Source organism: Anas platyrhynchos, chromosome 2 (assembly GCF_047663525.1).
Source record: "Anas platyrhynchos isolate ZD024472 breed Pekin duck chromosome 2, IASCAAS_PekinDuck_T2T, whole genome shotgun sequence".
NCBI classification, from domain to species: Eukaryota; Metazoa; Chordata; class Aves; order Anseriformes; family Anatidae; genus Anas; species Anas platyrhynchos.
Window position 1 is genome coordinate 29875904 of NC_092588.1, and position 27451 is coordinate 29903354.

General features: G+C 44.5%; 1 protein-coding gene and 1 long non-coding RNA gene across 6 annotated transcripts in view; one reads left to right on the plus strand and one right to left on the minus strand.

Moving 5' to 3' along the window:
- ZNF704 (zinc finger protein 704) overlaps positions 1-27451 on the plus strand; it is a 96036-nt gene that overhangs the window by 35114 nt on the left and 33471 nt on the right. For all 5 annotated transcript variants that reach the window (XR_011807435.1, XR_005263379.2, XM_038174710.2 and 2 more), the window contains exon 3: positions 23641-23744. Coding sequence is in view for 3 of the 5 variants with exons in the window: in XM_038174710.2 (XP_038030638.1) it covers positions 23641-23744 (104 nt within the window). In the remaining 2 variants the exon portion in view is untranslated. The remainder of the gene's footprint in view (positions 1-23640; positions 23745-27451) is intronic.
- On the minus strand, positions 14509-18743 carry LOC140001850 (uncharacterized). The gene is made up of 3 exons (XR_011807437.1): positions 17110-18743; positions 16137-16180; positions 14509-14929 (listed from the first exon to the last, which is right to left on the minus strand). It is a non-coding gene; the product is annotated as an uncharacterized lncRNA (long non-coding RNA).

The following is a 27451-nucleotide window of genomic DNA, read 5'->3' on the forward strand; positions in this document are numbered from 1 at the left end:
ATTGTGAATAATAAATAGCCAAAGTGAGCCTATCCCTTTGCCTATCCATGTGGGATTCAGTTTGTGCATCCTTTAAAGAAGCAGAAATACAAATCCTCTACGTCAGCGGAGTTTTTTCATGTTGTAGCTCTTCATTTACATATTGTCTGCTCAGAGATCAGTGCTTCCGATCGAGCATTGAAGGCTGCAATTGTATGCTATTAGCCACTAAACTGCATTAAATCTTTTGCTGGGGCTGTATGTAGACGGAAAGAAGGATGGGATAAAGCTTAGCTAAAAAGTTGTTTTTCTAAGTTGCAAATCTAAAATGACTTCTTGAAGTGGAAGCTTTACCGATGCATTTTGTTCGCCTCTTCTGGGCCAAGGTAACGGTGTGGGAGATGAAACACAAATTCAAAGTAAGAGCAAAGCAATGAAATGAAGTTTCCCTGAAGTTTTTCTTTCTGCATAGCCCTTTTCCAGATCATTTTGAAGCCTCCTGTTCCGGGGGGGAGAGGTTCTGGCTCGCTGACGTTATGAGCAGAGTTAGCAGTGACAGATAAGTGCGTGCCCTCCAGCTGTGCCCTACTGAAGCCACAGAGCTGGGATCCGGAGGGCTGATTGCCACAGAGTTTGATGTTAAAATGGAGATTTCAAATCAGTTCCTTACAAAACAAAGTCTATTTACAAGACCCAGAATGTGCACTGGGATCAGAGGACGTGCTCTGGTTTGTTTTCCTCTGCTGCTTGTTTTCTGAAATCTCGAGCACACCACCGTGCAAAGGTTTGCATAGTCGCCAGCAGGATTCCTCGAGGGGAAAGGAGATTTTGGGGGGAGCTGATGCGCCTGTGCACCCATTGCTTCACTGCTTTTCATCTTTTCTGATACCATTGCTTCTGCCCTGAGCTCTCAGACAGTTTTCAAGGCATTCAGGTAGTGCAAGGGCTGAGCAAAAGGAGCTGTGTGCCTGTCACTTTAGAGCTTGCTACTTCCAGAGGCCTTTTTTCAATGGGCAGAGAGGGAAGAAGGGAAGGATGATGTACTTGCTCCGAATTACGAGCCTGTTGAGTCTGCTGCGCTCCAGACAAAATGTTTCCTCGCCTCCTGCCTGCTGTTTGCCTGACGGGTCCCACAGGATTCCCTCTCTCTGGGGGCTGAGTAGAGCCAGGCTCTGCTTTGCCTTGTCCCGTGCAGTGCTGCTGCCAAAGCGTGCTGGTCTTGGGTGCTTCATCTTCTCTGTGCAGCTGTATTCTGGGTTTCTTAATCTTAAATCATGTTTGGAGCTTGTGTACTTGCATCAGTGTTAAATAAGGAGGAGGAGAAGGATGGTCCTTCGTGGAAGAATTGCCCAGCAGTTCAGTGAGCAATGAATCTCTGCTGCTTCATTTCGGTATCTGAAAGAGGTCCTAGCCCAGGAATGGCACCGCTGTACTAGGCTCTGTAAAAATGCTGGGTAGCGTCCAAAAGCTCAGAATCTGCCTTTTTCCTCGAGCTTTTTCTAGAGGCCGGAGCTCCTGCCACCTCTTTGTGCCGTCTGCCAAGTTTACTACTTCTGTGTGTTGTTTGCTTCCTTGTTTTGCATTTTTCCTGTTTGTCTCAAGAGCTGTATAATCCCCATTTCAGCATCCTGTTGTAATTCTCCAGTCTGGAGGGCTTCTCCTGTGGTAGCAAGAGCCCACCGCATGCCTTTTTCTTCCGAGCTGTGGGTTTTAGATAGCACGGCTCAACAAGCAGCATGAATCCTGGAAAACCCAACAGTTCTGAGCCATGGAAAACCCACAAACCTCCTGGGGCCGTGTATATATAAATATACAGTGCATATATAAATATATAGTGCATATAGGTGGATATGAAGTGGTCCTTACTCAGTGGGAACTGTTTCCAGGACCAGTTAGGGTCAGGAGCCGGAGGGCTGGCTCCAGTTCTGTGTGGTGTTGCTGACACCGCGCTGTGCTTCCTGCTGCCACGAGAAATGGTATAAATGTCTGCAGCAAAATAACAACTGTAAGTCATTGAGGAGCATGAAATAGACCTAAATGAGCTTGTTAATATTGATGCTTGCTATGTAGCTGAAGCTGCAAAGCTTGTTGCAGACCTTGCCTGGCGTATTTATGAGCACAAACAAGTGCAGCTGCCCTTCCTGCTCATGGATGAATAGCAAAGCACCTTGAATTCCTGCAGATTTCGTATCAAAGCTGTTAACCGGGCATTTTATTCACATATATTAATTCTGTTTATGAGCTTTTTGTTAGCTGTTTAGTTTCTCTGGTACATTATCCCGTATTAATACCTTCGGACAGTTTCCCAGTGTCACATATTTTCATGTCCACACCTTAAGTGCGTGACGGCAAACTGAAACTCAGGGAAATGAGACATTTCAACAGTGTGGCTGTATGAACATTTCCAAACTTGTCTGTGCTAAATGTTTGTGAGACCTGGCTTGGAGAGTGTTCCTGTGAGCAAAAGGTCATGGAGGCACGCTGGATGAGTATCAAGTGGAAGCGCTGAGCAGTCCTTTGAGAAGTGTTTGTGAATTTTATTCAAAGGCATGTCTCTTTATAATTTTCTTTCAGGATTTTTTGAGCTAGACCAACCAAGGTGCAGCTTCATTCTGTTTCAGACAGAAAGATGTGTTCTGTTGTGTCTGTGCCGGAGCCGTGACAACCTAGCGGGACAAACCCTGGATTCGGTGGCAGGTCCTCCTGCTTCCTTCCTCTGCCTAGGATGAGCTGTATATGTTGATCACCTGTGGAAAAAGCAGCAGAAATCCTGCGTGGGGGGGAGGAGAAAGGGGAGTGAGCGAGTGTGAGCGCGTGTGCGCGGCTTGGCAAGCATGATGTCACTCATTTGCACTGCTAGGGGATGAGCTCATCGGGGAGGCGTCCTGCAGATTTACAGCTGTGCCAATTCATCTCTGTTTGGATTAATGTTCTCCGAGCTCCCTCCTCGAACTGAACAACAGGCGCTGCGTTATGAATTATTTAAAGGCCTGTGAGAGCTTCTACCAAATAAAATTGAGCGTCAGTGAAAAACAAGAGAGTCAACTCTGTATTTTGCTTTCACTATGTTAGAAAACGGCATGACTGCCGTTCCCAAGAGGATAAGCAGGTCCTAGCATCCCCATTCCATCTTTTTTTTAATTCCTCCAAACCTGTCCCTTAACATTTTTGAGCTACTTGTTTTCAACAACAATCTGAGGTGTGTTTTGTGGACGGTGGGTGATGTAACTTTATATAGAGACAGATAATTCTTGTTTAGGTGCAGCGTGACATGGGTAAGGCTGCATTATTGCACTCTATAACTGGGCTTTCATTTGTAACAGGAATTGAAATATAAAACATGGACTGCTAGGAAGAGCAAGCATGTTCTTCTATTTCTAGAAGCTGTGCTTAGACTACTTTTTTTTTTAATAATCGATGAGAAAAGGTGTGAGAACTGATCAGCTTTGGGCCTTCATTGTTTTTGGAATTTAACTGTGTTAAATCTAAGGTAGTTAGGATTTTCCATATACAGATTTTAAAAGGGATTAAAAAATGCTGCCTCCGTTGTGAAGGAAGATCCAGAGGAGTCTTCCTTGTAGTACGCTGTTCTGCAGATGGGTCAGAGTGGCCACTTGACAGTCAGGTAAGTGACAGAGAGCTGGTGCTGCCTCCTGCTTAGCTACAGTGTACAGAGGTGTGGGCATGGCTGTACGTTCACTGTCAGTGAACTTATCCTCAGAAACACCTGGCTGACTCTTCCCAAAGGTTAAAATACCAGGGTGAGATCTGCCATGCAGATGGCGAGACGGAGCTGTGCCTGGCCACATGTAATGCTCTGGGACCTTGCTGAGAAGCAGAATGCAGTGTAAGTGTTAGACATTACTCTGGTTTCTCATAGAGAGCTCTTCTGTTCTTCTTCAGGGCAACACTCACGAGTTATTGCTGTTGTCTGCAGCAGCTTTATAGCTTTGCTTGTTCCTGATGTGAGGTACTTCGGCTGCTTCCTTTCGATGGGTGTACCAGCAAGCTACACAAACAAAGGGAAATACAAAAATAAATAGAGGTAGAGTTTGAGTTACAACGCCTGGTTACTCCGATAACACTGCCCCCTTCAAATTTTGGTTGTGAGCAGAGCCTGGCTGAACATGCTGCGAGTGGGAGCAGAGCCAAAATGTGCTCATTCAGATCTACCAACATTCAGACTACCAACCCAGCCTGCCCCTTTGAACAAAACCTGCAATGCTGCATCAACACCGCCTCATTTCCAGTATTTCACAGCACTTTATGTACAGCTGTGCTTAAGGATGAACTTAATCTTCCAGACAGCAAACAGCTTTCAGCCTGTTTTCATTCAGACAAAAACTCAACCACGCATAAAATCCTGCTCCCCAAACTTAGAAACGTTGGGTTGAACCCATACCTTGATTTTGGCAAGGTAAAAATGAATTGTTCTGGAAAAGTTGCCTTGAAAATGCTTTTTGCTCTTTTTCTGCTGTCTTTCCCTGTGTGAAACCAGGACTGCTGTACTTTTACTGCACTTTGAGGGGTCTGCTGGAAGGAGCTGCATACTACAGCACAGTAGGTTATATGTAAATTTCAGGAATGTGGTTATGATTAAGCTCTTTTTAGGAACGCAGTTATGACTAAGGTACTTGCTGTTGACTGACACGCTTTGTAAAAGTTGTTGGTAAAGTGCAAGAGATCTCATATTCTGAAAAACCCGCCAGGAATGGGGTCTTCATTTTAGGCGGTGGAGTGTCAGTAGACAGCTTTGTGGTCAGGAGGCTTCCTCAGTCAGAGGCCAGCTCATCTTACCCCAAAGGGAGCACCAAGCAGGAGGAGGACACCAAGGTCTTGAGCAGCAGCTCAGAGCCGGCTGGGATGTGCTGGGGCATCTCAGAGATGCTGCACACCTGAATTTACACAAGACCGGGCTTGATCCTCCCCGTAAAGGCAGGTCAGTGGCTCCCAGTGCTCTGCTGGTGACGTGACCAGGTTTCTGCTGGCAGCGGTGGGAGCACAGACACAGCCCACACGTACACATAATGCACGTGTCCTGAACTGGACCCGAATCCCTCCTTTGCCTGCACTTCGGTAGCACCAAGCACACGCATCTGGACAATGAAGTTAAAGTTTTTGAGCGTGGAGACTCGGAGATTTAGTGCTGCTTTCAGTCTAGTTCTGATAAGGATACAAAATCAGTTTCAGAGCTGCAACTGAAAAGCAGCCCTCAATTAAGGTGCTTAAGAAGCATATGGAAACTGCAAATCAACTGTGATCGCAAGCGGCTTGCGGGAAAGTGAGGATGTTCAGTGCTCTCAGCTGCATCCTCTTTGTTCCTGGGAAACTGAATTCATCTAGCTGGAGGCAAAGTGTTATTACATTTAAAACGTAAGAAATACAGGCATGGGTGTCCTAGATTTGTTACCAAAGCCTTCTGAATATTGTTGTTTTCTATTGCTTGCTTTGGTGTTTGATACTCTGCACGAATATCCTGCCTCTTGGGATCCATGCTGGTTGTTTTGGAGCTGGCTTGGTTAACGTTGTGTACCTCTACTGTGTCGTGCTGGACGGGCACATTTTCACTTGTGCTCCTGTTAGTTGCTGAGTATTTCACCAGCTTTTATTTTGAAACCTATTGTTTAGAAGTGACCCCTCACATATGTTTTTATAGGGCCATTTCCAGTACACACTTTCCAGTTTTATTTAGTTTTAAATAAATGGGAGCATTTTTCCTGGTTTGGAAATGTAGGGCAATTTGTCCATTTAGCTATTGCTTAATCCTATGCTCCATTTTCTGTAAAAAAATAAATAAAGCAAATCATCACACTCCCTTTTGTAGGGTCAAAGCTACAATACACATGCATTTTAGTCCTCTAATAAATGCCACACAGGCATTTTCTGGATGGTTTGAGGTTCTGTTCCAGAGGAAAAATAAAGAGTTTTGGTTAAGATTGTTGGCAGGAATTGAATTTTACAGGATTAAACTGTTAATATTTATGGCAAGTATAATAAAAAGTAAAATATCTGGAAAAAAAAATGCATAGTTTTCATTAGTCTACCATGTGATTTTCCAATCTGAGGGCTTCTCAAAGCATTTCACACAGTGCAATGATGATTCCTCTGCTTTCGGTTGTTTCCACAAGGGCTGGGCTTAGCAAGTCATGCACCAAACTATGGATTTTTTGCACTTTTGGCTTAAAAGGAGCAAAGTATTTGCAGAAACTTCTTGTAGCATCCTTTGTGTTCTCTGCTGGGAATTTCTCCAGCAGAAAAGGAATGGAAATTAAATCAAGTAGCAACTCACTAGGGCTGTCAGCTGATTTCTGAGTATAGCAGGTATTTATTTTCTCTTTGCACCAATAGCTATATTCTTGTCACCGCTATAAGTGAATTTTAAAAGGTGTTACATAATCGATTGCTATGGCACATTAACAAGCTGTAGTTCAACTTCTTAAAGTTATCTCATCAAATTACATCTTAACAAAGAGAGAAAACATACTGCAACTTGGTGAAATATTTCTGAAGTTTCAATAAAGGGGAAAAAAATAGTTCCCCTTCTGTCACGTCTACTTCTTATTTAGTAACACAAAGGATTATGGGCTACTGAAATAAAATTTCAGCTGATAAATTCTTCCAACAATATAACACGGGAAAATGCAATGTGTAATGTGATGAAATCCTCCAGTCTGTACGTACCACTTTGCTTTGTAATAAGATGCAGCTTGAAGATGCAGTAAAGATAAGGAAGCAATAAAAATAACAAGCTGATAAAGAAGCAGTATAAATAACAATCTTCATAGGGCTGGGCTTGCCAGTTACTTAAGCGGAATAAGAATATTGTATGTCCTTTGATTAATTTATGCAACTTCACAAATGAAGTGGATTATAAACTGCACTTTAAGGCCTTATTTAAGAGGACAAGTAAAGTTTGTGGTGTAAAAACGCTTAGAAAGTTCATTTTGTACAAACTCTCTCCATAGAAGTTGATGCTGAAGTTGAAGCTCAAGATAAGCGTGAGTCCTTTGATTCAAAGATAAATACTTACAGGTTTCGTCTCTCTTGTCTCTCTTCCTGTGGTTTTTGAAGCAAATGCCCCTTTTAAAAATTTACATTTTAATAACCCTCAAACCAACCCATGCTTGCAGAGGAATATTGGCTATTACTGTTTGCAGACTTCTTTGCAGTGTTAGAGAACATAATACATATACTGTAGAAATACTGTACTGTCTTTGGTAGCATCCCAATAACAAGCACAGCCCTCACATGCTGGGTGATACTCTCAGCTTAAGCTACTTGTCAAAATTGTTGTGAAGTGGGCTTTTAAAACATTACATGCTTCCCTAACTCTAATCAATCTTCTGTGATTTTTTTTTAACAATGGTAGTTTAAAAAAAAAAAAAAGATACAGAGAAAGTAGCTGGTTATTGTTGAGGAATAAAAATGAGACAATGAATCAAAAATGTTTTTTCGCTTACTTTTTTGGTTACTGCGTTTGCTCTATATAATACCTTGACTGTTCATCGTGGCAATAATACTTCAGGAGGGTTGTGTAGACATCTTGGCTTCCTTGTGCAACTCATATGCCCTTGGGGCTATAATGTGAAATCAGTTTTACTTCTGTTCATCTCTGATCCAAGAGTGATGTGTGAGACTGCTGATCATATTGTATGATTGCAACAACTGCTTTTTTTGTTTGGTTGGTTTAGTTTGGTTTTGATAGTTGCTGCGTTTTCTAAAAAAAATAAAATAAAATAAAATAGTCCTTCCAAGTTGCTAGGTTGTATGCCCCGAGTTACTGGTTGCTTCTGAAGAACATAACTGTGAGCACACGTGCAATGTAGTTTTATTTTGCTTTAGATTTGCATGAAATATTTTGTCCAGATGATGGCTTTGACAAGTCTTTGTTTCAGATTCCAACAATGCCCTTACTGAGGCAGAAGCGCAGCAGCCACTCCACTTGAAACCAGCAGAGCCTTGTGCATCCCAGTGATGGGGTGGTTGGGACCTTCAGGACCTGCGGGAGCAGGATGGAGAAGTTTTCTCCTTCTCCTTCTTGGCTGGCATCTGTGTTGTGTGGCCAAACTATAAAAACACTTGGTCATCAGACGTTCAACAAGGATGAGGAGATATTGTTGAGAGTGAAACTTTTGTTTTTTCCCCCTCCCATTCAGGATTTTTGTTAGGTTTTGCTTTGGAAAGGTAGGAATTATGCTGGTTCCCAGCATGGCAGTTGCAGAGGTGGAGCAGTTGGTGTTGCAGCACAAGGGCTCCACGTGCTTCTCAGCAGACGGGTAGGTAAGTGTCACACAGACGGGATACGTAGAGTTATTTAAAGAACAAGGAAAGCCCTTCAGATGCAAAGCTGGGCCATAGGCTGAGATCAGTGTTTGCAGTGAAGATGCTTCGCTTTCCCAAGGCAAGCAGTCAGAGCCAGCAGACGAACCACAGATGGGTCCCATTGCGTAACAGCCATGCTGATCCCCGCGCTGATGTATTGCTTGTGACAGGGTATCCCTTCAGTGTGGCATGCAGTTAGGAGAGCAGACATACGAAAATAATCGCTATTTGAATCTGCCCTTGAGTTTATTTTCAGTTCTTCAAAACGCAATCCTTGTTACAGAGCAAGGAAAAAAAAAAAGCAGTCCTAAAGCTTGTGTTATTGTTTTAATCTTCTTGCTTGTGAAATGTTTTTTTGGAGGTTGTGACATATATGTTTGCTTCAACGTGATTTATCGTGCTCTGCATGCTACTGCTTATAGCTGTAACTGAATAACTTTTGTTAGCAAATCCCATTTGTGGATCATGTGTGTGATTGAATTCTTCTGACATTGTAAATTAATGATTCTCTTTTTTAGACATTCCTTTAAAAGGAGGACAAATACACATCTTATGCATGGCTATTTGTCTCATTTCAGATGAAATTAATGAATCAAAAATTCACCTGTAAGGTTCTACACAGGAGGCTGGCAGATGGGATGTAGAACAAACAGAAAGAATTGGGAATGGTAGAATAATACTTTTGTAATTCCTGTGCACACATGCTTTCTCCTCCCACCCCCTTAGTTTACCAAAATGTATCTCCGTGCATTGTCGAAGCGTTGGTAAGACCTCCACCCATTGCAGGTGCTGCAGCAGGCCTTGCTGTGTATTTTCCAGCTACTAGCAGCTTTCCGTGAGGCACCAGAGGGCCGCTTTCCAAACTGTTTGCCATAAATGTTGTTTTAATCTCTTCCAGTTGGCTACAATGAGTCCTGAAGTTCTTGAAGTCCTGAGTCAGGCTGTTTGAGGCCCTCCTTTCCATTCTTCCCTACTGAGCAGTGCCTGAAGCACCCTGATTTTTCTTTTTGGTTTTGTTTCTCTGTGATGGAGCAGTCGGACAGTGGAGTACTGTGTTGTGGGGTCGTGCTTTTCATCTGCAGGCTGTCATTACACCGCTGCTGCTTCAGCCTCAGCTCCCGTGGGTAACTCCCAGAGCTTGTTCCCCTCAGGATGAGAACTCGACTCTGGAGTTTCTGAGCCAGCCGCCTTGGCACGAGCTGGAGGAATTAATTTCACAGGCTGAGGATGGCACAGCCTGTTGAGATCAACCCGCGCCTCCTTACTCACAGCATGCTGTAAAGAAAGATGCTGTCCCAGATTTGCTCATCTGCCAGGCGCTGCTGCGCAGGCAGCAAAATCCTGTCAGGGACACGATGGGGAGCGAGCCCCAGGCCTGTGTCCCGTGCTGCTGGGTTGGGCAGCAGGGGCGAGAAGGGGGCTCTGGAGGTCAGAGGAGCTGGGGTGGGACACGCATTTGGGGCATATAATTCTTAATGTAAACTTAATGTAAAGTTACAACAGGACTCTGCGCCGGAGGGGAGGTAGGCCGAGAGTGAAGCTGGGGAATCGGTGACCTGCTGAGCTGTGTGCTTAGGAGGGAAAGAGAAGCACGGCTGTACAACGTGTGTGTAAGGAGAGACTGCAGGAGGGAAATAAGAGAGGAAACTGGGGCTCACTGGTTTGAAGAGCCAAAAGCTGAGTGTTGAGAGCATGTTGTCAGGCTGTGCTGGCAGTTCTGCTGGGCGCTTGCTGCTCCGTCAGAGTTTTAAGTCTGTATTAAGACATGCAGAGGAGAAAGAATAAGTCCAGCTGCTGTAACTTTTCTGCAAAAATAATCAGACGTTGTGTAAATTCTAAAGACAGTTTATTCCTCAAATAAAAACTGTTGAAACACACTAGTGCTCTGCAGAGATAATGTCTAGCTGCAGTGCTCCAGGTGGCACACGATGCAGATAGTGGATCCAGAGACAGTAACATAATCTGCCTCTGGCCTGTGTCTTACCGAAATCTGCCGTCAAATAAACTGAAAAGTTTGTGTGTCAGTGCCTGGGTGGCTCTAAATACTCCCATTCTTTATAACGGGGGCACTGCATGATCAGTCACCTGTAGATTTGTTACGTGAAGATGAAGAAACTAGACTATTAGGCTCATGCTCATAGTATGAAAGTAGAAAAAAAGATGAAAAATATACTTGTTTAACAGTGACAAAGTGCACATCTCTGGAAGTAGGAAGACAAACTAATTCTTTAATGGAAAAAGATGCCATTCATTGAAGTCTGTCATTTTTCTGAAAGCAGAAATACAGATTAACAGTATGAACCATAACTGGGGCATTTTGTAACTCCGTCTTAAGCATGGCCTTGGTAAATGTTGACAGTGTGCATCTGTAGTTTTCTGTAGAATCCAGCTACTGTAGGAACAGAGCAGAGGGACAGATGAAGATGGCATCTTCAGTACAGTTACATTTTGTTGTGGTTTCTTTAGGTGACTGTTACTGCTGTTCACGTGCCTCTCAGTGTCAGCAGAACCTTTATGGTAGTGTGAGGATGGGTAACATAAGCATAACACCATACCCACGGTAAATGACTGGCAATTTTATGGCATGGTTATTATTATCTTTGGTATTTGTTACAGCAGCATTTTCCTAGACACAAAAAAAAAAAAAAAAAAGACAAGCAACTTTGTAATTTAAAGAACAACAAGAGCAAATTTCACTTTGCTGACTTTGTAGAACAGTGTTATGATTTCATATATAGTTGAAAACAAATATATATATTAACAAGGAAAATGTTTCCTAGTAACAGAAAAAAAAACGGAGAACAAGATGGACCTAGTACTAGACCAGGGCTGGATATTGTATTCTCAATTTCCTTTTGACACCTGCAGGCCATAGCTCAGCTTCTCATAATGAAAAAGAGGGATGAATTTAGGACAAGAATGATAAAGATGAAAGTAGGGTTAAACCACATGTGTTCTTCTGGTACTGCATATTACAGAATCACAGAATTTCTAGGTTGGAAGAGACCTCAAGATCATCGAGTCCAACCTCTAACAGTCCCCACTACATCTAATCGTCTTTTAAAGTCTTCCAGGAATGGTGACTCCACCACCTCCCTGGGCAGCCTGTTCCAGTGCCTAACAACCCCTTCAGTAAAGAAGTTCTTCCTAACATCCAACCTAAAACTCCCCTGGCACAACTTTAGGCCGTTCCCCCTCGTCCTGTCACTAGGCACGTGGGAGAACAGGCCAACCCCCACCTCACTACAGCTTCCTTTAAGGTATCTGTAGAGAGTGATAAGGTCGCCCCTGAGCCTCCTCTTCTCCAGGCTGAACAAGCCCAGCTCCTTCAGCCGCTCCTCGTAGGACTTGTTCTCCAGGCCCCTCACCAGCTTTGTCACCCTTCTCTGGACCCGCTCAAGCACCTCGATGTCCTTCTTGTAGCGAGGGGCCCAAAACTGAACACAGTACTCGAGGTGCAGCCTCACCAGAGCCGAGTACAGGGGGACGATCACCTCCCTAGCCCTGCTGGTCACAGTGTTTCTGATACAAGCCAGGATGCCATTGGCCTTCTTGGCCACCTGAGCACACTGCTGGCTCATATTCAGCTGACTGTCCACCATCACTCCCAGGTCCTTCTCTGCCTGGCAGCTTTCCAACCACTCATCTCCCAGCCTGTAGCTCTGCTTGGGGTTGTTGCGCCCCAGGTGCAGGACCCGGCACTTGGCCTTGTTGAACTTCATGCAGTTGACCTCAGCCCATCGGTGCAGCCTATCCAGATCCTCCTGCAGAGCCTTCCTACCCTCGAGCAGATCGACACACGCACCTAACTTGGTGTCATCTGCGAACTTACTGAGGGTGCACTCAATGCCCTCGTCCAGATCATTGATGAAGGTATTAAAGAGGACCGGCCCCAGCACCGAGCCCTGGGGGACGCCACTAGTGACTGGCCACCAACTGGACTTGGCTCCATTTACCACGACTCTTTGGGCCCGGCTATCCAGCCAGTTTCTAACCCAACAAAGCGTGCGCCAGTCCAAGCCAAGAGCGGCCAGTTTCTTGAGGAGAATGCTGTGGGAGACGGTGTCAAAAGCCTTGCTGAAGTCAAGGTAGACCACATCCACAGCCTTTCCCTCGTCCACTCAGCGTGTCACTTTGTCATAGAAGGAGATCAGGTTCGTCAAGCAGGACCTGCCTTCCATAAACCCATGCTGACTGGGCCTGATCGCCTGCTTGCCCTTCAAGTGCCGCATGATCCCAAGAGGATCTGCTCCATGAGCTTCCCTGGTACTGAGGTCAAACTGACCGGCCTGTAGTTCCCCGGGTCTGCCCTCCGGCCCTTCTTGTAGATGGGCGTCACATATTATATCAGTCATTTCATTGTTTTAAATGCAAAGCGTTCAAGTAACTTGCAAAACAAGAAAAAAAAACAACAAACACCCACAGACTCATAAAGCAAACACAATATAGCACAATCAGTGTTTAATGTGAAAAGCACCTTGGAAAATCATTTTTATCAAGAGTACTTATAAATATTGCTAATACCTCTCTTCAGTTTTAATCCATCTAAATGAACTATTTTGTGTATTCACACTGGTTTAAGAAAAAAATAATTGTACTTTCTAATCCATTTTTGTTTTCATAATATCTCTACGCATTACTTTTTCTCTTCATTCAAAGTACAAATATTGATAGTGATAATCTTTTTATAATGATTTTATGGATCATAGGTAAACTACTTGCAAACAGCAGTCTAAGCAATAATTTGCAGATTGGGTTTGCCCAAACCTTCTACTATCCCAGTAAGACTGTGGATGGTGATTGCTACTGCCAGCTTTTTCTGGGTCTTCTACTGGTTGGTAGGTGTTTTGTATATTGCTAGTTGCAGACTATTAAAGATAAAATCTTGCCCTGCTCTCAGACTGTGTTATCTACCCACTCACTTCACTGTGCAACCTGTGTTTTCTGATAATTTGATATAACTGTGTTGCAGTAGTCTTAATTACAGGGTTAGATTCTAACTTCAGGTCCAATTTGTTCTACCAAGATTGTTTTGTGTATTTTAAAAACATAATCAAGACATGGTTAGTGATGAGACTCAGTAGGTCAGGTTGATGGTCAGGCTTGAGCTTGAAGGTCTTTTCCAACTTAGATGTTTCCATGATGTGAAGATTATGATTGTTTTTCATTGTTACATCTCCATAAAAGGGGAATGCTTTCCATTCGCTTGAAGAGGAGATCAAGGGTGAAAAAACAGAGCACAGAAATTTCATGAGGACTTGAATGAATTCCCAGTGGGTTAAAAAAGGGCTGTATATTCATATGTACATGTATAGTTGTTGTGAAGCACCAGTAGGGTGCTGCTATTGTTTAAATGCTACAATTGTTTTAAAATGAATAAATCTACATTAGTGGTGGTGGAGATGTCTACAGTAAGGAATTTATTTAGTTTATTGTAGATCTGAAGATGTGTTGTAGATACAATAATGTTGCATAGAATAAGTGAACTATGGCAACTTGCTTGGCAATCTTTAATGTAATGCAATGTAAAGTAGTGGTGCCATTAGCAAAACAACAACTTAACTATAAGCAGAAACAAGACTGAACGCAGTCCTCTAAACCACTGTGGGTCTGTGTTTGGGTGTGTGTGTTCTTTATTTTGCCACCAGCAGCATAACACTTTTCTCTACTGTGGCTGCTGCTTTAATTTTATACCATTCCAGCAAACATGATCATTCCCAACTGCAGCATTGCCAGAGTTGTGTGAAACATCATGTTCACTTTGACACACGTCCATGGTATGTTTTGAAAGTACAACCCTCGGTCTAGTTCTGTGGTTTTTGACTTCTGTTACTGGGGATGCAGGGCATTTAACAAATAATCCTGACAAGGATGTCATTTCTAGAGGAGGGGAGAGGTGTGGGGGATGACAGATCGGGGGAAATGCAGATGAAAGAAGACAAATTTTTTTAGCCTGGTAATCAGAGTGTGGGTAACAGAAGCAGAATCACAGAATGGTTGAGGTTGGGAGGGACCTCTGGAGGTCACCTGGTCCAACCCTCCTGCTCATATAGAGACACCTACAGCCACTTGCCAAGGGCCATGTCCAGACAGCTTTTGAAGATCTCCAAGGAGGGAGACACAGGGTCCACCTGTGCCAGTGCTCTGTCACCCACACAGCACAAAAGTGCCTCCTGCTGTTCAGGAGGAACCTCTTGTGTTCCAGCTTGCGCCCATTGCCTCTTGTCCTGGTGCTGGGTACCGTGGGAAAGAGCCTGGCTGTGTCCTCTTTGCACCCTGCCTTCAGGTATTGATACACATTGGGGAGATCCCCCCAAGCCTCCTCTTCTCCAGGCTGAACAGTCCTGGGTCGTAGCCAAGCTTTAATGAGTCAAAAGCCAGCCAGCTCCAACAGAGTTGGAAAGACTGTTCTAAACCAAGAAGAACAAGAATTCAGGAGGGTGTCCCCCATCTCCTTGAATGTCTGTCAGATTGTAGTTCTGTACTGTCTGCTTTCGTATACACAATTTCTAAAATATCTTCAGTCAGTATCAGTGCAGCAAAAGAGGAGTGTTCAAGCTGTGGGACGAGAAGACTGATCCCTCAGCTGTAGTGAGAAGGTGGCCATCTGCGAGTTTGCTCTCGGTTCCTGTGGAAGAAAATAAGTTGTTAGGGAAGGCTTTGAAAGGGTCCAACAGTTGTTTCAAAGGCAAGAGGAAAGATTGGTGTTAAGGTTAAATATGTTGTCTTTGTAAGAGAGGGTTCAAAAGAGAGATACCTTTGTGCTCTGTTTGTTTCTTGAGAGACCAAAGACCAGCTGCCCTTGTTGAGACACTTTGTATTGGCTAGGTCTGGAGATCTTCTGGTGTTAATACTTTATCAGTTCATGATGTCATGTTTGAATTGCAATTTTAACCAGACAACAGAAACCTCTCGTCTGTAATTGTGAGATTAAAAAAAAAAAAAAAGCCTGAAAAATCCCCAAGACTTAATGGTGAACTACATGTGACCCGAAATGAGATTGTGCAGTGGGGAGGGATTATGCAGTGTAGAGTACATGCAATATGATTTAACTTAGTGCAGAATGTATTTTAAATTCAGGGTGTTTTTTTTTTTTTTGATATCTATTTCAGTCTGTAATCTAGCACACTTTCCTAAAACAGAAGGACCCAGTTCTTCTTTAGCTCTTGCACACATCACTAATCAGAGAGAAAATGAGTTTCTCTCTCTCTCGTGAATCATCGTGGCACAGAATCAGTGAAGTCGGTTGAAATGTGGCCTGATCTCTGGCTTGATAAACACAGAAAGAGCTTGGTGTGAGGGAAAACTGAAGCTGCTGCGTATGTTCACATCAAAACAGCATGTACACATACTGTGTGTGTTTGCCTCAAAAAGAAGATTTACAAGCAGGGACATCGTAGCAAATAAAACAGTCCTAGGTAAAAGTTGTGCTTGGAGCTTCTGTTCTCCCTCTCTGGTGGTGTGAAAACAACATAACGATCAGAAAAGCAACCAAAGCAAACGTGATAAAGGGTAATATTTGTCTCCTGAATAACGTAACTAGATTGCAGTGCTCCTGGAACATGAAACGCAGGCAGGAGGACAGCTTACAGAGGAGAAGATGCCATGGAAAAGAAGAGTAGAGCCATAGCCGACAGATAATGTATTGGAGTCTGGTCACAGAGCATAAGGAAATCCCTAATTGCTGGGTTGGTGTGTTTATCATGCAGCTCTTGCATCCTCCTTCGAAACAGGCAGTGCTGGCCACAGAGTGCTGGACCAAGTGGTCCCACGTGGGAATGTGACAGTGGATGGATGCGTGCCTGATATTTGCAGCGTATACCCTGCTGGCCTACCTGAGAAGTGTCCAGAAGTGCTGCTGTCTCAGTAATGATCTGTCCTGGGGGGAAAAAACAAAACAAAACGAGAAAACAGAAAGAAAAATGCTGTAAGTCTGAGCAGTAATCAGGCTGGATGTAAAGATAAGTGTCAGTTGTGTTTGTTGGCTGCAGTGTCCTGCAGGCTGCCTGCAGACACAGGGCGTGCTGTCCCCTCCCTGGGCTATCGGTTGGCATCAGCGGTTTCCTTAGCACGTCACACTGACCTGGCACTTTTGTTTTGTTTTGTTGTTTTCTAGCAGTCCCGCCACTCTGCTCTGCCCATCGAGCACATCACTGCTCAAAAGTGCAAAATTTCCTGTCCTGTAAGCAGTACCCCATAGAGGCAACCCCACTGATGAAAGTGGCTATGCCTATGAACAAGCCAGAACAGCAACATTAAGCAGAGGCAGAACAGGGATGGACATGAATAGAATGGATAATATTTGGAATAATTGCTCTGGTGCTCCAGGGCACTGTTGAGACTCGGTTTGTAGAGGCTGATTTATTTATTGCATCAGCAAGCGGCCTTTTAAAGCAGAGGAGATGGAACAGAAAATCTTCCCAGGCAATCTTCAAGGATTGTGGGTGACTGTAAGGGATAACAGTTCTCCGCAGGATGCTATTATTCCTTTCTGAATTTAATTTTTGCTTACCACTCATCGTGTATCAAGTGATTACCATTCGTTTGATTGCTGGGTTGAAGTGGACTATTCCTATTCTCTGTCATATTCCTACATCGACTTCTGTTGCCGCCCTTGGGGCTCTTTGCCAAGATGTGCTTCCCTGATAAATCAGGGCTGTTTGCAAAGTAGAAATTACTCATTTGATCAAATTTTTTCAATATATAAAATAAATTGCTGATGTCAACTACAGTTTATCTCCCAGTGTTGAATTTGTCTTTCTTAACTGTTCCCAATCTCATGGGCCAGTAATGACAGCAGTTTCTTACCTTGAACCCCAGCGCGCTGATACCCGTGTGGTGTAAATCAGAGAAGGAAACTTAGAGTTTCCTGAAGACATCTGGGATAGCGACAGTCAAAAGAGCAAGTCTAGAGTATGTGCTGCACCTACATCAGCCACCCTTCGAACCAAACACTCGTGTTTGCCTGTTCTGAACCTGCAACATGGTCAATAAAATAAATAGGTTATTTTCTGGTAAGTCCTCACGCTTTTAATGGTAACCAGCAAAATATCTGGCTTTAGAGTCCTGTTTTTGAGGAGTCAGGGGAAGGTATTTGCATTATCTGACATGAGGAGGTATGAAAGACTGGCGAAACGCTCCGTTATTACCAGTCCCTTTCCCTTTGGTTCTTCTGTTAAACGGATTTTCTCCTCCAGGACGCCGAGAACCACTCCGTGAGCAGTGCCTCCCGTTCGGTACGACTGATCTGCAGAGGCACTCCGTTGTTTTTAAACCATTACAGTCCAGATAAAAAGTCAGTATCTGCGCTCCTGATGGCTCTGTAAAGACTCCGCAGCCCCGAGCAGACCAGCCAGGCTTCCCGAGATGCTTTGAATAATTGAATCTCCAAGTCTGTCAGCTTGGCCTGAGGGAGCTGGAGAGCTTAGAGGTGGCCTTTGATGCCTTTTTCTTTTTTTCCTTAAGAAGTTCAAGTATATATTTTTCAGAAAAAAAGTTCCTGTATTTGTATAATAAAGACTTTGATCATAATTAATTTCTAGTAGCTGTCAGTAGCCTTAAAAATTGCTTGTACGTAACCGGAACAGCAGAGACACAGAAAGGGCAATTATTCTGTGCATGAATACGGTCCACAAATATCACAAGGACAGTGTGGAAAAGGTTAATTGCATGTTTGGCCAATATGAGCAAAGGCAGAAATCCTGAGCTTCTAATTACTGCATTATATTGTTGTGTTTGTGCTTCAGATATCAAACACCGGTTCTCTTTTTAGATGTATAAATGGTAACGATCCCTTATGTTTCCAGCTCTGTCATTATAGTGCCGTACTGAATTAATATAATCTTTGAAAATATTTCCCTTTGAGTTTGGCTTGGTTGTGAGAAGGTACAGCTTTTCCCAAAGAGTGCTCAGGACCTCTGACTGTTCCCGTGCATCATCTTTTTATTCAAGTTTTGCTTTTCTCTTTGTTTGCAAAGCAGGTTAATTTTTAATCTTCGTAATCAACAACCAACCACAACAGCAACGAGCAAGATCAGTTCACTTATTTGTCTGTACTGTCAGCATTTTGAGTTGTTCAATGGTAACCGAATAGTGTTGTAAACATAAGCTGTTGTATGGACTCATAATGTTTTGTAGCACATCATTGTGGGTCTTTGCTCAATATAGAAGAGTGGTTGTGGTTATTGAGGTATCTGAGTCACAGCCACATGCACGGCTTTTCTTGCTGGTTCCTCGTTAATGGATTGTCTTTGCCATTAACGATGAGTTGAAGAAACCCAAAATCTTTTATTTCACCTCCATAATGGAGGATTTTCTCTCCTTTCAGAAGAGCTTTTGCTATGACTAGTACTGATTACAGCTTTCATTATACGATTAATCACATTTTTGCTGTACAAAAAAAGCCAGCAACAACATGTTTATCAATCAGTATTGCTGCAGTGCTCACCTTGATGTGACGTGCTTATAATCAGGTGGTGACAGCGAGACTTTTCTGCGTTTTTTTACTGTGTCCTGCTAGTGAGGATAGTGGTAAGAAACAGGTAAGTGCAAGTCTCTGCCAAAACAAAGCAAATTGTAGGCCTTTTGGTAAATCTGAATGTTTTGGCCATATGGGTGATGCTTAGAAAGTAGAATAAAGAAAGACAAGTTCAGCAGAGCTGGATCTGTGACCACCAGCTTCTGCAGCCAGCTTTCACCTAAAGCAATTGGAAATACTCTTCCCTTCTGCAGGGGCTGGTGTCCATGTGCTGGAGCTCCTGCCTGTCACTGCTCTTCCCCTGCTCAGACAGCGAGCCCGTGTCTCGTTGATTTGAGCATTGCTGCACATGAGGTGGAGGTAGTAGGTCTGGGAGTTAGCCAAGGGTTTGGAGTTGTGGGCAGGGAAAGTCTCTGTCTGTTTTGATTTTATTTTTTCTTTTCTCTATGGTGAAATAGGAGAGCTTTTTTTTTTTTCCCTTTTAAGTAAGGTCAGTTTTATCAAAAACACCTGCTAACGTTACCAATTTTTCTGCTATACAGGGAAAATCTGCTTGGGTAAAGTACCAGGCCTACGATGCAGTCTGTCCAAGAGGAAGAGTTGCGGGGTTTTGATCTAAGCCAGACAAATAGTAAAGGTTGCTTGAAGAAAATCAAAGGTAGATCGGAGAGGCTTTAACACTAAAATTCACTACAGATTTTTAATGTTTGTTTGTTTGTTTTTGAGAGAGGATTAAGAGATAATAAGGAGGGGGAGCTCCAGCTGCAGATGGTATTGTGGTGAATCGAGGGCAGAACCAAGGGGTACAGGTGTGGCCGGAGCAGAGCAGACACCTGCGAAGATGAAGGTGGGCTGAGGAGATCGGGAGGACTTTGAGGGGGCAGCAAGTTGTGAGGAGCTGCACCAAGAGCTCAGCCTGGGAATTCAGCCCCACGAGGAACCACGGGCTGTGGGAGTGAGACAGCAGGAGCTCGGGGTTGTATCTGCTTTCTACCTGGCTGATAGCAGCCCTCGTGGGCTTTTTGAGAGGACAAGTCAGAGCATCCCAAATCACAAACGTAAAAGCAAAGGGGCATGCCTCCCTCGGGGGCTCAGGTTGGTCAGCTCAATGTTAAAACACAAATGAAGGCTTACAAGGGGCTACAGATGGTGCCTGTGTTTGGGGTGATGCTGCAGGAGATACTGCCAGAGGAAAAGTCCCATCAGGGGCTGGTCAAGGCCAGCAGTCAGAGGCAATCTGCAGAGACTTGGACAAGGACTTTCTGCATGAGTGGTTTGAATGAGTGAGGGTAATATCTACTTTTAATTTGAGCTTGGCTATGAAAGAAAAGGACTAATTTAAATACCAGGCTGGCCAGGTATGGAGTATTACAGGGACCAACTGAAACTGCTGTGGAATTGGGAAACCCTCAAGCCAAGAGACACAGGGCAGTGGTAAGAGGTCTGTCACCGAGGTCATCTAACATCCATGAGTTATATCTAAGCCAGTTTATTAAAATTCAGCTGTTGGCTTGTATTTGGATTTACAAAACACTCTGGGGATTCTGGGCATTGCTACAAATATGAAGAGTTGGAAATAAAGGATCCCAAACTGTTTGGTCTCGAGTGCAGGCTGGGCTGACGTGAACTTCCCCATCCAGAAGCTGGGAGAGTGTGTCTGAGAACTGGGAAAGAAGAAATCTTTGTAGCTGGTGCAGTAGACGATTTTACAGCTGATTAAGATTTCATTGCGCCTAATAACTGTGTGAGCAGTGCCAGGGTTTATGACTTCGGTCTGCAGAAATTGGCATGAGCGATAGTGGAATAAATGGCTTGTGAACAATCGGTTGGTAATGGACAAGTTATCCTCCCCCTCTGAGTACAAGCACCGTCGGACAGCTGCGTGCACGTTCAGCTTCCCAGCACGAAAAGCTGGAAGAGATGGGGGCAGTCTGAAGGCTTTGACCCGCATGTGTTTGTGACTGAATGCAGATGGCTGAAGCGGTTCATGTCTTTGGTTTTATGCTTTGCCTCTCTCTCGAAGGCTGCTGTTCCTGCAGCGGTGCTGGCTGAATGATGCACGAAATACGTGTGTTTACGTTCAGGAGCTGAACTGCAGAAATGTGTTGGGAGCAGATTCACATCGGGCAGCGCTTGGAGCTGCTGGAATTCCTGCGGCTGGGAAGTACGAGTGTGGAATCCCAGGGGGCACCCAAGGAGCAGCAAGGATTCGAAATGGGCAGAGAAAAAGAAAACGAAGTTTTATCTCCTTGGGCTCTCCATGCTGAAAAACTGTTAAGTTGATCAGGTGAGGAAAAAAACACGGACACAGGTGCCCGTGCTGACAATTTGGGGCCAGAGCAAAGGGTGGATTTTCAGCACAACAGTTTGAGTCCTTGCAGGGGAGAAAAAGGCATCAACGCAGAAGAGCCTGAATAAGTTAAATTTATAGAGCACTTGGAGGAACTTTGTGTCTGGGATTAGCTCTGGGTCTTTAGGCCCTGAGATCTTGACACCAACTTGGCAAGCCCTTGCAACAACTGCAGCTGTGGGATTTGGTAACTCTGCAGAGGCCTGGGCAGGATCGTGTTAATCCCGTTGCCACACACACAGAGCAGCCTTGGTGGAAAGCTGATGGCAGACTCCAGGGTTTGGCTTTCCCAGCATATCAGGAACCTGTTATTGTTCCTTCCCCATAAAGTGCCGAAGTGCAAACATTACTGGTTCGTCCGCAGCAGGATGAGTGAGATGGGGCAGTCGGGGGAGCGCTGCGTGGGTGGACTGCGGAGCAGCAAAACGCTTCTCAGGGAGAGGATTTCCATACTGGGGCGTTAGGGAATTGGAAAACCAACTGGCAGGACTGGTCTCCAGGAAATGTAGTTGCTCCCTGTCGTCCCTGCGGAGAAGGCTTCTGTGTCCAGAGGGATTTGGCGTCCCAGGTGGCACGCTCCTCTGCAGATGAGAAGAACTGATGGGTGATGGATGCAGGTACTGGCGGATCATAGCGGGTATCCAAGACCTTTTCCAGGATCTGATGGTGACCCTATGGCTGCTGTGCTCGTTGCAAAAGCCTTGGCTGGATGAAAGGAGGATTTCTATGGCTGTAACCAGAACGGATGATCAGTGTCCCAGTTCCAGGTGCTGATGTCTTGCAAAAGACACTTAGGAGAGCTGAGCTGTTAGCATGGGAAAGTGTTCGGAGACATCCACGTGGGTCCTTGCATCAATCAGCCAGAAGGCAGCCATGCACTGCTCTGTGGAGCAGTTAGAGGCTCACTGAAATATCAAGAGGCTTTGCCTGTAGCATAGTTTCCAGTAACTGAGTCTTTCAGCTGGTTTGGGAGAGCTGCATGCAGGTCAGTGGATAAACTTGGCACCTGAAATGTGTCAGCTTGTGAGTTGGATGTGTTGGGAGCGATGCGTGCCGTTCCAGAGGTCTTGGTGACTCATCCGTGTGTCCCCCGGGCCCAAAAGGATGGAAAGCAAAAGTCTGCTAAACCTGGTGGGTTTCGTGGTTGTGTTCTGATACATTGACTCTTCAGAAATTGTTCATTGTACTTCTGAACTCCTCTGGAAGAGTGGTATTTTGGGGAAAAAATAATTATAGTATATATGTTTTTACAGCCAAAAGAAATTCTGCATTTTTTTTTTTGGAGTTTGTTTAAAAAAAAAAAATAAATTACTCCTTGAGTGATAGATTACTGAAGCCTCGTTTCCCAAGGCAACCCTTGTTTTCAGGTTGTCTTCTCCCTGCCCTCTCCCTTATTGCCCCTTCCCTGTGCCCTGGGGCTGTGGATGCTGTGGCTGGATGGGTGCTGCCAGTGTGTATGGAGCTTTCTCTGCCTTTCCTTCAAGGCAGTGCATGAACATGATCCCTCTCTTCTGCCTCTCTCTCGCCTGAGTTATTTGTTTGTTTATTTATTTATGTATATTTTTTCCACAGAACACATTGATCTTATCTGTATGAATTAAAGTAGGGGCGTATGGGTGCTTCCCAGCCACCCTGTGCTGTCCCGCTGGCTTGGGTGCTTGGTGCTGAGCCTTCACCGGGCTGATTCAGCCCATTTCACCAGCAGAAAACTCCTTATTTATTTTTTTTATTTTTCCTCCTGTACCAATTTTCTGCCTATTTACTAAGTTGAATGAATTCAGCTGCTGCCGGTGGCTGTGGGTTGGGTGGGAGAGCACCCTTCTCAGCACCACCTCTTCTGCAGCCTCACCCTTACCTCGTGGCTGAATAGATGCTTGGAACTAAAGGATGAAGGAAACATGACTTGTATGTATGTGGATTTTAAATAATTGGTAAATAATCTCATCAGGAAAACTTGTGGATTAGAGTAAAGGAGGGTTAAGGGCATTACGGTGAAGCAACAAAGAAATAATGCCATCCCTTTGTTCTAGTTCCCAGTTCTTCCTCACCCTACAGAGAGCAATGGGTGTTGTTAATGTTACTGGTCCTATTACCTGCTTTTGCATCTCTGTCCTCATCCAAGAAAACGCCTTAATCACCCGCTTTGGTTTTAGCATATGACTAGCTGGAGTTGTGAGAAAAGGGAACGGAGTCGAACTAATGGAGTTATCACAGTACTCCTGGCAACTTTCTGTCAAGATGTGTTCTCTTTTTCCACTCCTTTTCCTGTTCACACCCCGCTGTTGTGCTTAAGTAGCCACTTGGTGTGCTCAGCTTGACAGAAGACAGAAACCTGGAGAACTTCAAGATTTTTGGAGAAATCACAGAATCCTAGAAATTCTGTGATTCTGTGATAATTTCATTTGCTGTGGTCACTGGGCTTTGCCCTCTTAGGGTTTGGTCTGTTATACTAAAAACCATATCTATATATACTTGCTGACATGTTTCCTGCCTCCTCTTCACTGTTTTTCAGAAAATCTTCAGAAGAACTGGACATGGATAAAGTAACAGCAGCCATGGTACTAACCAGTTTATCCACCAGCCCTTTGGTTCGCAGCCCTCCTGTCCGACCCAATGGTAAGCTGCAGAGAAATGCCCGGCAGGGGCTGAAAAGCCCCAAACCTGGGAATTGAGTACACGGGCTGTAGGGGAGGGATGCAGTGTGGTTATGTGTGTGGGAGGAAGAGAGAAGAACGTGTCCTGTTTGCCAGCGGCGGCGCTGGGAGCTCCTTTCCTGAAGTCGTGGAGGAGAAGGCGTGAGACGTTATCATCTGGCTGTGCCCCTTGTGTGCTGGGACAGCACTGAGCACAGGTCCGGGGTGCAGTCGTGTCAGAAATGAGGAAAAAAATGATACCCTTCCCCTGGAGCCGCCCCTTGAGCAGAAAGAAAAGGGGGAATTAGCACCGCAGGCCACCTTCTGCTCTCGCTGATGCGCTGCCTCTCCAAGCAGCCTGTCTGCGTTTGCACACACACCGTAAATAATCTGGCGGTTCTTCTATGCCCACATGCTACCAAAAGCAGACCAGATTTGACTCAACTCTGCAATGAGGCAAAGCCTTTGTGGATCCTGGTCCTCGGCTGAGAGGCTGTGTGCTGGCGGCCTGCGGTGACACGGGTCTGCCTCTGGTGCAGGAGTAGGCCCTCGGCTCCTGCCCTGCTCCTCTGCGCCCTGCACAGCTCTGGGGGTCTGCCATCAAGCCCACAACCCCTTAAAAGGCTACTTAACTGTAAATTATACATGGTCTAGCAGAAGGTACAGGGATAAAAATAAATGTGAGCGATAATAACGAAGTCGCTAATGAATCGTAATTGATGTGTGCAAGCTTGACTGGAGTTACAAGAGGTTTTTAAAACTGTTACATCTTAAGGAATAATCTCAAAGTAGGCCACTTTTGTTACGGTGTGCCACCATTATTTGGGTGACAATTGGTTTTCTTGCTCACTTGTAGCAGTTAAATAGACACTAAATGCCCTCCTGCTGTAACTGAGTGGACTGCTGAGAGGAATATTTGCAGGTTGCAAATTAACATGGAAATAGTCTCTGCAGGTCTTACTGCTATCAGGGATGACCCCCTGAACTATGTCATACCTAAAACGAATCTATCCTATGAGGAATGTTGTGGCTTTAAAGATTTTTATACAAGTAGCATTGTTTTTTTTTCATTTTCTTTCCAGAAAATATAAGTGTAGTCCCTTTGGCTGAGTAGCTGAAAGTTGAGCCATGAACATCCATGGCTGCTGCCTGTGTGCTTTGCACAAACCTTCCAGATATATTAAAGCCAGCAATGCCTGTAGATTAGCACAGCTCTGACGAGCCCTGAGAAGTTTCTGGTGGTGGTGTCCCCATGACTGTCCTGCAGGGCTGGAGGCTGCCCACCCTCAGGAGGGAAGGAAGACACGGTGGACAACTGCTCTGCAGCCACACCAGCTCAGTGAGACCACAGGTGAAGGTGGATGTGTGCCGATGTCCCAGGCAGGGATTTGGAGTGGCTGAGACATGTACATGTCCCTCTTAGCATCCCCTGTCACTGGGGGGTGCTTGCTTGTGGGGCAAGGCAGTTCTGTCACCCCTACCAGCTTCAGCAGGTGACAGTCATCAGGACCCACAGTGCACCTTAGCCAGCATCTGCTGGCTGGGAAGATCTCCCAAACAAGCCTCTTTGAATTGCTAATAGGTAAACAGGAGCTATTAGCTGCGTTTGATACTTCCTTTTGCAGTCTGAGTGCTCTTTGATATTCCTTCACATAGATTGTTTGCATCTTCCCCGAAATCGGGGAAGACAAGCTTGAAAAAGCAGTTCACATGTTTTCGGTAGTCACAGATGAGATTTTGAAGCTGTTGCTGGGCACGTTCTCCCTGAATATCTTAGTTTTGCCTGAGTGGAGGCTTATTAAAGACTTCAAGAAAAGTGCAAAGATTTGATAATTTAAAACTCAATTGGTATTGCAAGGCTAGGCTCTGATCTTAGCAACACAAATTTAGTACTGATGACTCCTCCCCCACATACACAAAAAAAAAAAAAAAGGGCAGTAAATAGTAGAAAGGAGCATTTCTTTTAAAAAATATAATTCAGCCTAGAAGTAGAAAATCATATTATCATTGATATGAAAGTCTGATCTTTGCTGGAATTCCTGGGGGTGATCACTCATGTAAATTGGATCAGAGTTTGGCCCCTATTTCCCTGCAGCTGAGTAATATTTGGTCTGGTTCTCTTTCACGCAACTCCAGCAACATGAAACAAGCCCCAAAGTAAGAGTAAGTTGCATTTAGTCTTAGTTTAAACTCCTTTACAGTGACAGATTTGTTAGTATTAACAAGAACCAGTGTTTGTTTTTCTTCCTGTTGTCAACCTCATTCAGTCTTTTCTTTCATATATTACTTTAAAAGTGTTCTTGATCTAAATCTCTTTCTCAGTAAGGTGAGGAGGAGCTGTAAAACCGGAGAATACAAAGTACCACTGTAATGTGTCAGAAAACAGTAGTTGAAAGAGTGCTGTTTCCTCTGTTTATTTGAACAAATGCAATTTTTAAACTATGCAAAGTTCACAAGTTGATACCAGATGTACTCCTTGGCTTTGGCAGGAAACTCAAGTGCAAATACTTAAAAGAAACAAAAACCACCTCAATTACAGTGGCATGAAAATTCAGAAGGCTGTAACCATGAACCAAAACACTACATTTTCATACGTTAACTTAGTAGCTACAGGAAATATGTGTCCTTTTCCAAGCAGGATTATTTTGTTTTTCAGAGGGAAATGGGGTTTACAGCCAGTGGCCCTGATCTGTAAGTGCAGGGACTTGGCTGCTGCCCGTGCGGGCAGGTATTTTTATACGTGTGCTTACATGATGAAGCACTGAATTTGGTTTTGTGAGCAGCTGATGTTAATAATTAAGGGCTTTGTCCAAAACCAACTGAACTAGGGGTTAAATAAATAAATAATAAAAATAAATGATTCATTTAATTGATTTTGGGGTTAAGCTTCTGGTTGCAGACATTATGTTCTTGCTGACATCATTAGTTAAATTTGTCTGTAAGAAATTGGGAAGGAATGAAGGAGTGACTTCTGCAGAACTCTTAAATGCAGGCACTGACTTGAAAAGGCTCCTGCCTCACACTTAAGATCTTATCTGTTAAAGAAACGTTACTTATTTTATTTCCTTGCCAACTCCAAAGTCAGGTCTTGCACAATGCTCGGACACCTACAGTGCCATTGAGAAAAACTTCTGATGCCTGACTTCTGGTGAGACCTCACAAACAGTCCCTGCCTGGTTCAAAGCTGCAGCTTCGGGCAGAGCCCCCCGTGGTATTTATTTGGCGTTGCACTGCTGGGTGTGCTTGGCCCATACCTATGCATTGGCTGGGGACCTGAACCTTCCCCTCCTGCCAGAAGCCCTTTTGGGGCAGAGAAGAGGACCTCAGTACATGAAATAGGGCTCAAATCATGCCCCAGACATCTCCCACCCACCACAGCGTGGCCAAACCTCCACGTTTGGGTGCCTGCTTGCCACATAACGCCGGGGTAGCTGCTGCAGTGAGGAAGGGGCTCCTCCAGCGAGCAGGTGGGACGGGGTCCAGGGATGCCACGTCTGAAACCAGCAGCCCAGCCACACACGTTTATGAAGAAAACGGGATATCCTTCTAAGGATGCATCCAGTTACACCAGGATGTCAATTAGCCAGAGGTGTGTGTGCTGGCAGAAGCCTTTCTCATAAAGAAGGCAGTTAGAGCGTAATTAGGGTTTTTTTGGTGTTTAAGTGCTTGGATGATGATGATGTTTTGCAG